General features: G+C 33.5%; 1 protein-coding gene across 4 annotated transcripts in view; it reads left to right on the forward strand.

Annotated features, from left to right (window-relative positions):
• LOC105476551 (A disintegrin and metallopeptidase domain 3-like) overlaps positions 1–14,688 on the forward strand; it is an 80,953-nt gene that overhangs the window by 55,159 nt on the left and 11,106 nt on the right. For all 4 annotated transcript variants that reach the window (XM_071068352.1, XM_011732566.3, XM_071068353.1 and 1 more), the window contains 3 exons: positions 43–223; positions 6,000–6,077; positions 7,938–8,052. In XM_071068352.1, the coding sequence (XP_070924453.1) occupies positions 43–223; positions 6,000–6,077; positions 7,938–8,052 (374 nt within the window). The remainder of the gene's footprint in view (positions 1–42; positions 224–5,999; positions 6,078–7,937; positions 8,053–14,688) is intronic.

A 14,688-nucleotide genomic window follows, 5' to 3' on the forward strand; every position in this document is an offset into this window, starting at 1 on the left:
TGAGTGACAAATTGGTAACGTTTTTCTGTCTTATGTTGCTAGTGATATCCTTTGTGGAAAGATTGTTTGTCACTGGATACATTCAGAACTAGTACCAATGACAGACTTAGATATACAATATACTTACCTTGGAGGTCATGTATGTTTGTCGGCACATGCAAGAAATGCTTCAAAACAATTGGGGACCTATACAGAAGATATAACTGCGTGTGGTCAGCAAAAGGTAAATAAAATTTTTATTGATACTATATACGGTGGATTTGTCTGTGAGTGTCTGAAGTGTGTGTATGAGAGAGAGAAAGAAAGAGAGATTGAGAGGATGCTTACATTTTCATTTATAATTAATGCTACAAATTTCGGTTACCATATCAGGATCTTAAGATACACTGATCAGAATTTCAGCTGGTTAAAGAAATTCTTGCTTTACTATCCGTTATTTTTATTAAATTTTTACTACCGATATTTAAACTTGTTTCCTCTTGCTTGAGAATCTAAGACTCCTTATTAGGCCAGGATCTGATCTGTGATGATTTGTGTAAACCAAGAACAAAAAAGAATAAAATAATGTAAAAAATGTCACGACAACCTGAATAACAAGAACTTTAAAGAAAACAAAACCCAAAAAGCCAAGTATTTTGTCTTGTAGTGATTGACAAAAAATTAATTTGGTTACAATTGAAGTAAAGCAATTATTTTCTTATTAACTTGCTCTCCTATTACTTCTTCCATAAGCATATTTTGTCTAAAATGTGGCCTTCACATAAAACATGACAATAAAACATAGCGTTTAAGCTTTTTAAATTTTTGTTCTTCTTAAGCATTTTGAGATACCTAATAAAGTCTTTTCAAACTAGTAGCACTGAAAAATAAGTTGACTAATTTAAAAAGTATACAATTATCACACATTTTTATAAAAATAATTTACATATAAAATATACTTTTAAAATAAAAGATAAATTTAAGTGAAAAGTATACTTATCTCAGAATGGGAAAAGATAGTCACACATAAAAGTAATGAATGAATCAAAGGAACACACTGATGCTGACTATATCATAAAGTAATATGTCATCCCTTCAAAGACCATATAAAAGAAACTGAAAAAATATTTACTATAAATACAGAAGCATAAATACTTAAATATATTAACTAATTGCATCTTTTATATATAAAAAGTATACTAATTTTATCTTTTTTATATATATAATATATATAGCATAACGCAGAACATGTTTGGTTTCTGTCTCTGACTCTTGACACACAGCTTCTAATAAAACCCTTGGAATTTCCTAAGCGATGGGAGCGTTTTTTGTTCTTGAGAATGAATAAACACATTTCAGTCACACCTGAAATTGTACTTATTTCCATCAGGTGATTTAGGGTGGGACCCCCAGCTGGCCCTAGAACAGGGCTGGTTATCAGGATGACCAAGTGATTAGAGGGTTGGGGCTTTCAGCTTGACTCACTGGACTTTTGGAAGAACAGAGGCAGGGCTGGAAATTGATCTCTATTAAAACCCTTGAAAAAAGAGATTCAGTGATCTTCTGGGTTTATTACATGTCAATTTGCTGGGAGTGTGGTGCAGCTGGAGAAAGCATGGAAATTCTTCTCGTCTCCTCCAATACCTTGCCCTAAATATATCATCCATGTAGCTGTTCTTGAGTTGTATCTTATATAATAAACCATTAAATATAAGTAAAGTATTTTCCTGAGTTCTGTGAGCCATTCTAACATTGTTACACTGTGGAGGGTATCATGAGAACCCCCAATGTATATCTGGTCTGTCAGAAGTATGGCTTACCTAATACTTGCACCTGATATGGGGCCAGTCTTGAGGGACGAAGCCCCTTAGCTTGTGAGATTTAATGCGTCTTAGTCAGTTGTTGTGTTGCTATGAAGGAATACTAACACTAGGTAACTTATAAAAGAAATAGGTTTATTTGGCTCACAGTTCTGCAGACTGAACAAGAAGCACAGTGCCAGCATCTGCTTCTGGTGAGGGCTTCAGGCTGCTTCCTCTTGGTGGAAAGAGAAGGGGAACTGGTATGTGCAGAGATCACATGGTGAGATAAGAAGCAAGAGAGAGAGGAGGGAAGTTCTAGACTCCTCTGGAAAAAAAAAAAAAAAAACAGCTCTCATGAGAACTAACAGAGTAAGAAGAGAGGTCCATCATTACTAAACAGATAGCAAACAAAACAAACCCAATGGATCAACAGGACAAAAAGTTTGTTCTTCAAAAAGATAAAATTGATACACTACTGAAGCAGGATATTTCCCCAACCCTTTCGCGGGATTCACGACAGGGGTGCCCTGTTTACTCAGCCTGTTGCTCTCAGCTCCTCGCTGGAGGGAGCACAGAAGCAAAGGAGGCGGGAACTGGAGTACAGGAGCCCAGAAACCAGCCAGACACTGCGGTGCTGGCAGGAGTGAACTCCACTCGCTGGGACCTGCTGCATTCCACCCCTCGCAGGAGGGAGCGTACAGGTGAGCGGGTAAAGGAGCCGGAGCAAGTGCTTTTGGGTGTGGCAGAAACAAACTCCCTGAGGGCCCCACAGCAGCATCTAAGGGCGGTGCCTGCGACCCTTGAAGCTCCAGAGGACATGTTTCAGTGCTCTTTTAGCTCTGCAGTCTGCAGATGGCTTAAGTGTTAACAGCTCAATGGGCCGGCAGAAGTCGTCTGCCAGCGAGGGCAAAGGGCCAGTGTGGCAGCCTTTTGTATCCACACTCGTGGCTCCTGAGCTCTTGCCTGGCATTCAGAAAAAAATGAGGTCGCTCAAGCGAATTGAAGGTTGGTAAATGCGAGAGATTTTATTGCCAGGGAAAATGGCTCTCAGTGGAAAGGGCAGCTGGAAAGGGGACGGGCAGGTAATCATCCCCTCAAGTCAGGCCATCTCCAGCTGGACTCTTCTCCAAAGTTACACCGTCAAGCTGCCCCTCTGAAGTCAAACCACTTATCTCCAATGTCCGGCCGTAGTCCCCAGTGTCCAGCTGCTTCTCTCTGCTGGCTGAGTCTGGGGGTCTTTATAGGCACAGGGTGAGGGAGTGGGGTGGGCCTTGGATGTTTAGGAAAAGGCAGCATTTGAGCGGGAAAACAGGGTTATGAGTTCTCACTTTGGGCTGCGGTCTCAGGCTTTTCGGCTTGAGGGTGGGGCTTTGCCAGGGACCCACCCTCTTCTGCCTATGATTTCTCTGCCCTCCGTCCCTATCACTATCAGCTAGACTAAAGAAGAAGAAAAGATAGAAGATCTAAACAAACAAAATGAGGAATAAAAAAGCAGGCATTGTAACTCGCCACAGAAATACAAAAGATTATTAGCAACTATTATGAACAACTTTATGCTCGCAAGCTAGAAAAGCTAGAGGAAATAGATAAATTCCTGAAAACATAAAACCTACCAAGACTGAACCAGGAAGAAATACAACTCCCAAAGAGACCAATAATGACTGGTGAGAATTGAATCAGTAATTAAAAATTATCCCAAGAACAAGAAAAGGGTTAGGACCATATGGATTCACTGCCCAATTCTACCTCCAGAATAGAATAACTAATAATTAGACTAATATAATAATAATTAGAATAATACCAATCTTTTTGAAACAATTTTTAAAAATCAAGGAAGAGGAAAGTCTCTCTAACTCATACTACAAGGCCAGTATCATCTGATACCAAAACCAAACAAAGGCATAAAAAAAAGTAAAGACCAGTATCTCTGGAAAACATCAATGCAAAAGTCCTCAAAAAATACTAGCAAATCAAATCCAACAGCACATCAAAAACATAATACATCGTGATTATGTGGGATGCATCCCAGGGATCCAAAGATGGTTCAACACATGCAAATCAAAAATTCGATCCATCACATCAACAGAATGAAAGAAAAAAAACCATATGATAATCTCAATTGATGCAGAGAAATCACTGTATAAATTTCAGCATCTCTTCGGATAAAAATTTGCAATAAACTCAGCGTACAAGGAACATTCTTCAACATCATAAAGGCAATCTACAACAAACATACAGCCAACATACAACCAACATTATACTTAACAAGGAAAAATTGAAAGCATTTCCTGTAAGAACTAAAGCAAGGTAAAGATGCCCACTTTTATCACTCTTACTTAACTGGAAGTCCTCGCCAAAACAATAAGGCAAGAGAAAATAATAAAGTCATCCAGACTGGAAAAGAGAAAGTAAAATTATTCCTGATGATTGAGCTTTTGTCTAGAAAACCCTAATGACTCCACCAAAAAAAAAACTTTTAGATTTGATAAATGAGTTTAATAAAGTTTCATGATACAAAATTAATAGACACGTTAGTAGTGTTTCTATATACCAATAATGATCTGGCCAAGGACAAAATCAAGAAGACAGTCTCATTTAGAATAGCTACCAAAAAATAAAATTAAATACCTAGGAATATATTTAACCAAGGAGGAGAAGGATCTCTACAAGAACTACAAAACACTGAATTAAATAGATAAAATAAATTACAGATGATGCAGACAAGTGGGAAAACATCCTGTGCTCATGGCTCATGGATTGGGAGAATCAATATCATCAAAATGACCATACTTGTGAAAACAATCTACAGGATAAGGATTCAATGCAATCCTTATCAAAATAAAAATGTCATTTTTCACAGAAATAAAAAATGTGAAATTTATATGACACAAAAACAGCTTGATTAGTCAAAGTAATCCTAACCAAAAAGAACAATGCTGGAAGCATCACATTACTTAGCTTGAAGTTACACTACAATCCAATGGTAACCAAAACAGCAAGATATAATTATAAAAATAGACACATAGATCAATGGAACAGAAAAGAGATCCCAGAAATCCACATATTTACATCAAGTTGATCTTCAATAAAGCCAGCAAGAACATACATTGGGGAAAGGACTATCTTCAAAAAGGTGCTGGGAAAACTGAATAGCATATGCAGAAGAATGACATTGGACCCATTCCTCTCAGTATATACATGAACTAACTCAAGGTGTATTAAAGACCTAAACGTAAGATCTGAAACCATAAACATCCTAGAAGAAAACCTACAAAAAACTCTTGGACATTGGCCCAGGCAAAGAATACATGACCAAGTCCTCAAAAGCAAACACAATGAAAACAAAAGCAGACAAATGGGACTTAATTAGACTAAAAAGCTTCTACACAGCAAAGGAAACAACAGAGTAAACAGATAACCTACAGAATGGGAAAAAAATATTTGCAAATTATAAATCCAACAGAGGACTAATATCCAGAATCTGCAAGGAACTCAAACAACGCAACAGCAACAAAATAACCAAGTAACCCCATCAACAAGTGGGCAAAGGACATGAATAGACACTTGTGAAACTAAGACAAACAAGTGGCCAAAAAACATGGGAAAAAATGCCCAACATCACCAACTATCAGAGTAAAACCTTAATGAGATACCGTCTTACACAAGTCAGAATGTCTGTTATTAAAAAGTCAAAAAACAATAATGTCAAGAATGTGGAGAAAAAGGAAAGTTTATACACTGATGTTGGGAATGTAAATTAGTACAACCTCTTTGAGAAACAGTATGGAGATTTCTCAAAGTACTAAATATAGACCCACCATTTGACACAGCCACCGTACTACTCAAATACAAAATGAGCATAAAAAATCTCCTTCTAAGGGTCTATATGAGTAAATAAAAGAAAGGTGCATAAAAAGTGTTAAAAGAGGTCCTATAAATTAAAAATTGCTAGTACAAGCTGGCTACTTTTTTCTTGTACCAGTTTGCAATAAAAATGTATATTTCTGCTTTCTGAAAATATCTCATTTGTAATATTTCTTATTAAGTAATAACATACCATTTAGGAATTGTTCCTATGGTTTTTATTAAAATGTTATGAAATTCAGATTCATCTGTTCTGTATATCTCCTGTGCATATAATATTTGTACGAATATGATTCCTTATCTCTTGACTTTACATTTAGTATTTTTGTTGTTGTTTGCTTTGTAACATTTTAGGTATGTCGTTCTCGTGGATGCAGATATCTTAGTGAACTAAATATAACAAAATGTACTACAAATTGTGGACAGAATGGGGTATGTAACAGTTACTATTTTTCTCAGTATAATTATTTTAATCTATGTCAATAACATGTTCTATGATAATAACAAAGTTCACAAGTATTAGATGTGAAGATTTCTTTTTGAAAATTGTCATTAAATAAGGAAAGTAGATCCACTATTTTATATATGCATATTATTTATGCATATAATCAGATTTTTATAGGCCTCATGAGCAAATAAGTTTACACTTTGTAAAAAATGCACCATGAAACAGAATCCATTATTATGATATTAGATTAAGATTATTAAATTTTGGAAATGGATTTATTAAGGACTATACTTATACTTTTATGCATATATATACATATTGTTTATAATTGAGTGTATGTGTACTTATATAATATTTATGAACATCCACACACTGTTATGCACATTGATTTATGATATCAGAGTTTTCAATCCATTAAGATATGTTTCATTACCCAACAGCTTCAACTTATTTCACTATATGGCTCATCCATACTATATTTGAAATGCCATTCACTGATGGCCTTTCAATTAATGTTAAATTTTAGCTTAATTATTACAAATAGTGGTACAACAGATATGATTGTAAATTTACCTTTGCACATTGATATGCTTTCTTAAATTATTAGCAAATAAAATTTGTTTGGGCTGAACATATGCACAATTTGAATTTTTCTAATTAATATACTGTCATCAAGAAACATTATACCAGTTTTTTCTCCCACCTATCAAGTATGAAAATGTGCATTTCCTCATATTCTGGCCAGATTAGTTGTATTAATATTTTTAGTCTCTTTTAACATGCTAAGTCCATTGTTAATTTGCGTTTATTTGATAATTAATAACACAGTTCCTAAGTATGTATGGTCATACCTGCCACTCACATTTCTGTCTGCTCATCTGTTGTAAACTTATCTACTGGCTTATAGAAATGTTGTAAACTTTATAAGTCATTCTGAGCATGCCTTTGTCTCCTTGCGGTCAGTGTCTTCTGCCATATTGATGATTCTTTTTTTTATAGTAATTCAGGAAAAAAGTGGCCTGCCTGTGTGGTTTACATCAATTTTTCCCCAAAATTACTTACACATCTATTATTTACAGTTTCTTTTCTTTCTTACATAGTTTTAATTGACTTTCATAATGAATTTTGCATGCATTTATTTCTGAATTCTCTACTGGCCCTTTTTCCATTTGTCTGCCAGATCACATTTTTACATTTTTTTCTAGCTTTCTATATAAATTTTTTGTGTCTGTATCTGATTGAGCAAGCATCTTAAGATTTTGGCTTTCCCACCTATTTTTTTAAATAAAATTTGGTTCTCATCACAACTATTTTTTTAAGTCCAACACAATTTATAATAAATTTTTACTCACACCATTCTATGGTTTCTAGCATTTGCAAATTATAAATCCAACAAAGGACTAATATCCAGAATCTGCAAGGAACTCAAACAACGCAACAGCAACAAAATAACCAAGTAACCCCATTAACAAGTGGGCAAAGGACTTGAATAGACACTTCTGAAACTAAGACATACAAGTGGCCAAAAAACATGGGAAAATAATAATTTTCTGTGTAATCTGTATGCCCTTCCAATAAAAAGCATTTAAATTGTATCAAGAATGGTATTCACTTTATTAGAAATGTAAGAGACAAACAAGAAGATACTTCTATGATGTTTGAAAATATATTGCATGAACATTTATTATACTACCTCTTATTTTTAAAATTATTTTTCATATTAAATTTAAAACTCCTTATATTAAATGGTAGTATTTTTAAAATTTACATTGACTAACAATCACATATAAGGTAGTTAATTTTTGGTTGTATATAAATGCTTTTTTTGTTTGTTTTGGTTTTAGATTTGCAATGACCGTTTCCATTGTCAATGTGATCCTGGTTATGCTCCTCCAGATTGTGATCCATCAATGTCATCACCAGGAGGAAGTATTGATGATGGATTTTGGCTTTCAGTAGGTTAGTCTCTAGATCTGTGTTTCAATACAGCCTTCTGCTCTCATAGAAATGATCTACATCTTTGCTGTCCTGTATAACTATCAAACACCCAACATGTGGATAATGCAACTAAGGAACTGAAATTTCAACTGTATTTTACCTTATTTAATTTAAATTTAAATGACCACTGTGACTAGTGGCTACTAAATTGGATCTAGAGGCAGACAGCTCAAAAATCTTTCTGCCAAAAAAATTTCTGCCAACAAATTTCTATACAAAATTTTCTGTATAGTTTTAATTCTCACCTAGAAACAAACATTTTAAAAGCCCTCCCCTTCACTTTAAGCAGGGTTCCCAGAATATTTCTATTCATACACAGAGTTTTCTATGTAAGTGTAGTTGAATTATAGAAAACATTGTAGTTTTATTATATAGTCTGTGTATTCCAAGGACGTCACCTACTGTGATATCCCAATTCACAATCAAATTCAATCTTTAAAGTTAACTGTAATATCGAAAGAGAAAAATCATTAAATTGTTCATGCCTACAGCATATGAATAGTCTGTAGCAATGAATATTTTTAAATTGATTTGATGAAAGTCATGAATAAATATATTTGTTTTTACTGAACCTTTCTTTTACTATTAGAATTTTATACCTGAATAAATACTTGAGGAATGGATTCATATGTCAAATATGCTGAAGTGGCATATAACTAGATGTATGAATATCTTAATATGGCAACTTAAGAGCATAGGAGTTAAAGACAATAGGAGTTAAAGATCAAGAAAAAATATATGCCAAGAGGTTGTTAAGAATGAGTCTCCTTGTTCCCACAACTTAGAATTTGGGGTACTTTATTGATAGATGATACTGAAGAAAGTAGTTTCAGTTAATTTAGGAAGAAAAAAGTAGTTGAAATAAATATATACATAAGTAAATTAAAGGAAGAATAAATTAACCTATGCTCATCTTTCACCAATGTTAAAATGTTACAAATCTGTCCTACAATGTCAAAACTGGGAAATGAACATTGGTAAAATACAGAGACCTTAATCAGATTTCTCCAGTATATTTACACTCATTTGTGTGTGTGTGTGTGTGTGTGTGTGTGTGTGTGTGTGTTCTATGCAATTTTATCACAGTTTAGATTTATGTACAACTATCACAATGACAGTGCATAGCTGTATCATCACTACATGGTTGTCTAACATGACCCCGTGGTAGCTACATTTTTTTCTTTTCCCTCATCTCTAACTCTCCTTCCAACCACTAAATGGTTCTCCATCTCTCTAATTATGTAGTTTTATGAATGTTATATAAACAAAATCATATGGTTTTTATATTTGTGCAATTGAATTTTTTTCTTTAGCATAGGATCCAAGTTCTTGCATGTACCAATACTTAATTCCTTTTTATTGATGACTAGTTTTCATTTGTATGGATATGCCATAATTTTTTAACCTTTGATCCACTGAAGGACATTTGGGTGGTTTCCAGTTTTAGTTATTATGAATAACTCTGAGGTGAACATTCATGTGGAAGATTCTATGTGAAAATAATATTATAGTTGTCTTGGATACATGCACAAGACTGAAATAGCTGAGACATGTTGTAAACTACTTATAGTTTTAAAAGCAATTGCTAAATAATTTTTCAGAATAGCTGTACTGTTTGACAATCCCACCAACAATGTATGAATTACCCACGTTTTTGCACCCTCACCAACATTTGATTGTACCACTGTTTTTTCTTTAATTTTAATCATTCTATTAGCTGTTTATTAATATCTCATTTGTACCTCCCCATGGATAATGATTTTGAATATCTTTAATATGCTTATCTGGTTGTATATTCTATTTAGTGAAAAGTCTGTTCATACATTTTACCATTTACTAATTGGATTGTTTGTGTTTTTTAAATGTTCAGTGTTGAGAGATTTTATGTTTTTTAATTTTTATTTTTCATTATTATGGGTACATAATAGTTGTATATGTTCATGGGGTACATGTGCTGTTTGTTAGACATACAGTGTGTAATGATCAAATCATAGTAATGGGGTATCCATCATCTCAAGCCTTTATTATTTATTGGTATTAGAAACATTCTAATCACACTCTTTCAGTTATTTTAAAATATACAATAAATCATTGTTAACTATAGTCTCTCTATTGTGCTACTGAACACCAGACCTTATTACTTCTGACTGTATTTTTGTAACTGTTAACCATTCCCTTTTTATCTCCCCATCCCCACTACCCTTCCCAGGCTCTGGCAACTATGACTCCACTCTCTATGAGTTCAATTGTTTTGTTGTTTTTAGTTCCCACATATGAATGAAAACAGACAGGCACCATCTGTCTTTCTGTGCCTGGCTTATTTCACTTAACATAATAGCCTCCAATTCCATTCATGTTGTTGCAAATGACAGGATTTTATCCTTTTTGTGGCTGAATAGCACTCGGTTGTGTATATGTACCACATTTTTAATCCATTCATCCACTGATGGACACTTAGGTTGATTCCATATCTTGGCTATTGTGAATAGTGCTGCTTTAAATAAACATAGGAGAGTAGGTATCTCTTCGATATACTGATTTCCTTTCTTTTAGATATATACTCAACAGTGGGATTGCTGGATCCCGTGGTAATTCTATTTTAGTTTTTTTGAGGAATCTCCATACTGTTCTCTGTAGTGGCTATACTAATTTACATTCCCACCAACAGTATGTACCAAGTGCTCCCCTTTCTCCACATTCTCACATTATTGCCTTTGTTTTGGATAAAAACCATTTTAACAGGGATAAGATGGTATTTCACTGTGGTTTTTAGTGGCATTTCTTTGATGATCAGTGATGTTGAACCCCTTTACATATAGCTGCTTGCCATTTGTATGCCTTCTTTTGAGAAATGTCTATTCAGATCTTTTGCCCATTTTAAAATTAATATTTTATTGAGTTGTTTGGGCTCCTTACATATTCTGGTTATTAATCCCTTGTCAGATGGGTAGTTTGCAAATATTTTTTTCTGTTCTGTAGGTTGTCCCTTCACTTGGTTGATTGTTTCCTTTTCTATGTAGAAGCTTCTTAGCTTGATGTGAGTGGATTTGTCAATTTTTGCTGTGATTGCCTGAGCTTCTGAGGTCTTACTCAAGAAATCTGTGCCCAAATCAATGTCCCGGAGAGGTTTCCCCATATTTTGTTCTAGTTGTTTTACAGTTTAGGGTCTTAGATTGAAGTCTTTAATCCATTTTTATTTGATTTTTGTATATGGCAAGAGATAGGGATTTAGTGTCATTCTTCTGCTTATGGCTATCTAGTTTTCCCAGCACTATTTATTGAAGAGACTGTTCTTTCCCCAATATATGTTCTTGACACCTTTATTGAAAATAAATTGACTTTAAGTGGATTAATTTGTGCATTCTTTATTCTGTTCCATTTTTCTGTGTATCCGTTTTATTCCAACATCAGGCTATTTTGGTTACTATAGCTTTGTATAGTGTAAGGTCAGGTAACATGATTCCTCCAGTTTTGTTCTTTTTGCTCAGGATTACTTTGACTACTCTGTGTCTTTTGTCATTCTATATGCATTTTAGGATTATTTTTTCTATTTCTGTGAACAATTGCATTGAATCTGTAGATTGCTTTGTGTGGTAAAGGCATTTTAACATTGTAGAGCTGTTAAATTCAGTAAAGGTGCAGAATACAAAATGCCAACAGCCAACAATCTGAAAAACAAATTAAGAAAGAAAGTCCATTTACAATAGCTACAAATAAGATGAACTACCTAGGAATAAACTAAAAGAAGTGAAAGATCTCTACAATAAAAATTATAAAACATTGATGAAAGAAATTGAGGAAAAAAGAAAAAAATGCCATGTTTATGAAAGATTTTATGTTTTACAGATACATGTATTTTGTTGGATGTGTGATTTGTGTATATTTTCTCCAAGTCTATAATTTGTTTTTTCTCAGAACAAAATTTCTCTTTATGTGACTTTTACTTGATAAGGTCCACTTTTTTAGTTACTGGATTGTGCTTCTGGTGTCAAGTATATGACCTCTCTATGAGTATTAGGACCTGAAGATTTAAAAGTATAGCCTTATGGTTTCCATTGAAGCCCATAATATATTTTAAAGTAATTTTATATAGGATGAGAGGTATAAGTCAAGATTAAATTTTTGATAAATGGGTGTTCAATTACTCTAGAATATTTTTTAATTTTTTCTTTCCATAGCTTTTTGGGGAAACAGGTGGTATTTGGTTACATGAATAAGTTTTTCAGTGGTTATTTGTGAGATTTTGGTGCACCCATCACCTGAGCAGTATACACGGAACCCAATTTGTAGTCTTTTATTCCTCACCCCCTTCCCATCCTTTTCCCCTGAGTCCCCAAAGTCCGTTGCATCTTTCTGATGCCTTCGCATCCTCATAGTTTAGCTCCCATTTATGAGTGAGAACATGTGATGTTTGGTTTTCCATCCTGGAGTTACTTCACTTAGAATAATAGTCTTCGATCCCATCCAGGTTGCTGCAAATGCCATTAATTCATTCCTTTTAATGGCTGAGTAGTGTTTCATCATAAATGTATGTATCATCACACAGTTTCTTTATCTTACAGTTTCTTTATCCACTTATTCATTGATGTGCATTTGGATTGGTTCCACATTTTTGCAATTCCAAATTGTGCTGTTATAAACATGTGTGTGCAAGTATCTTTTTCATATAATGAGTTCTTTTTAATGTACACAAATCAGTAGCTCTCCTATATGCCAACAGTGACCAAGATGAAAATAAAATCAAGAATTCAACTCCTTTACAATAGCTGCAAAAAATAAAATAAAATATTAGGAATATACCTAACCAAGGAGTTGAAAGACCTGTACAAGGAAAACTACAAAACACTGCTGAAAGAAATCCTAGAGGATACAAATAAATGGAAACAGATCCCATGCTCATGAATGGGTAGAATCAATATTGTCAAAATGACCATACTGCCAAAAGCAATCTACAAATTCAACACAATTTCCATCAAAATACCACCATCATTCTTCACAGAAAATAATCCTAAAGTTCATATGGAACCAAAAGAGAGCCCGCATAGCCAAAGCAAGACTAAGCAAAAAGAACAAATCTGGAGGCATCACATTACCTGATTTCAAACTATACTATAAGGCCATAGTCACTGACACAGCATGGTACTGGTATAAAAATAGACATATAGACCAGTGAAATAGAATAGAGAAACCAAAAATAAACCCAAATACCTACAGCCAACTGGTCTTTGACAAAGCAAACAAAAACATAAAGTGGGGAAAGGACACCCTGTTCAACAAATGGTGCTGAGAAAATTGGCAAGCCACATGTAGAAGAATAAAACTGGGTCCTCATCTCTCACCTTATACAAAAATCAACTCAAGATGGATTAAGGCCTTAAATCCAAGACCTGAAACTACAAAAATTCTAGCATAATTTTTTAGAAACATTATCTTTCATCTATTGAATTGTTTTGCACCTTTGTCAAAAATTAATTAAACATATTTTCATTGGTATTTTACTAGATCTCTGTTCGGTTCCATTGATTTGTCTTATTCCATACACTAGTACCACATTCTTTAACATCAGGGAAAAAAGGAATTTCTGTCACTTTATTCTTTTTTTTTCAAAATTGCTGCAGCTGTTCTCAGAGCTCTTCTTTGTCTATATGCATACATAGTAGCATAAGTTCATCTATCTTTTTTTTTATTATTATTATACTTTAAGTTCTAGGGTATATGTGCATACCTGATGTAAATGACGAGTTCATCTATGTTTATTTAAAAATCTTGCTGTGATTTTTACAAATCAATTTAGGAAGAATTTACATCTTCATTATTATTGGATCTTTCAGTCTATGAACACAGTATATCTCTCCATTTGAAAGAAATCAAAGAAATCTGCTTTGATTTCTTTCATGAGGCTATTGTAATTTTTACCATGTCCTGTGCATTTATTATTTCATTTTTATTTCGTTATCTTCAGAGCAATTTTAGGTGATGTTGGATGTTTTTTATATTTTGATTTCCCCTTGTTCCTTGTTAATATGCAAATACACCATTGATTTTTGCACATCAATTCTGTATTTCCCAATATAATTGAATTCGGTTTTCTGAGATTTTTTTTTTTGTTTTTGCAAGTTCTTTGGGATTTCTACATAGGTGATTATGCCATCTTCAAATAGGTTTGAAGATAACAGCTTTCTTTCTTCCTTTCCAGTATGTATAACTTTTATTATTTTATTGCACTTCCTAGACTTTCTAGGCCTATGTTGAATAAGAGTTGTAAACAACTCACCTTAATAATTATTTTAGCAGAAAAGAATTCATTATTTCACCATTAAGTATGATGGTAGCTGTAGGGCTTTTGTAGATATTATTTATTAGTTTGAGGAACTTCCTTTAATATGTATTCATTGAGATGTTTTGTATTAATTTTTCAAATGCTTTTTAGTATCAGTTGATAGGAACGTATGAACTTTGTACTTCACTGATATGATCAATTACATTGATTTTTAATTTTGAATCAATTTTGAAAATATAGAATAAATTCTTCATCATGATTTATTAATTTGTGTACTTTACTAAATTTGATTTGTTAATATTCTGTTGAGGATTTTT

This window comes from Macaca nemestrina, chromosome 8, assembly GCF_043159975.1.
Source record: "Macaca nemestrina isolate mMacNem1 chromosome 8, mMacNem.hap1, whole genome shotgun sequence".
NCBI classification, from domain to species: Eukaryota; Metazoa; Chordata; class Mammalia; order Primates; family Cercopithecidae; genus Macaca; species Macaca nemestrina.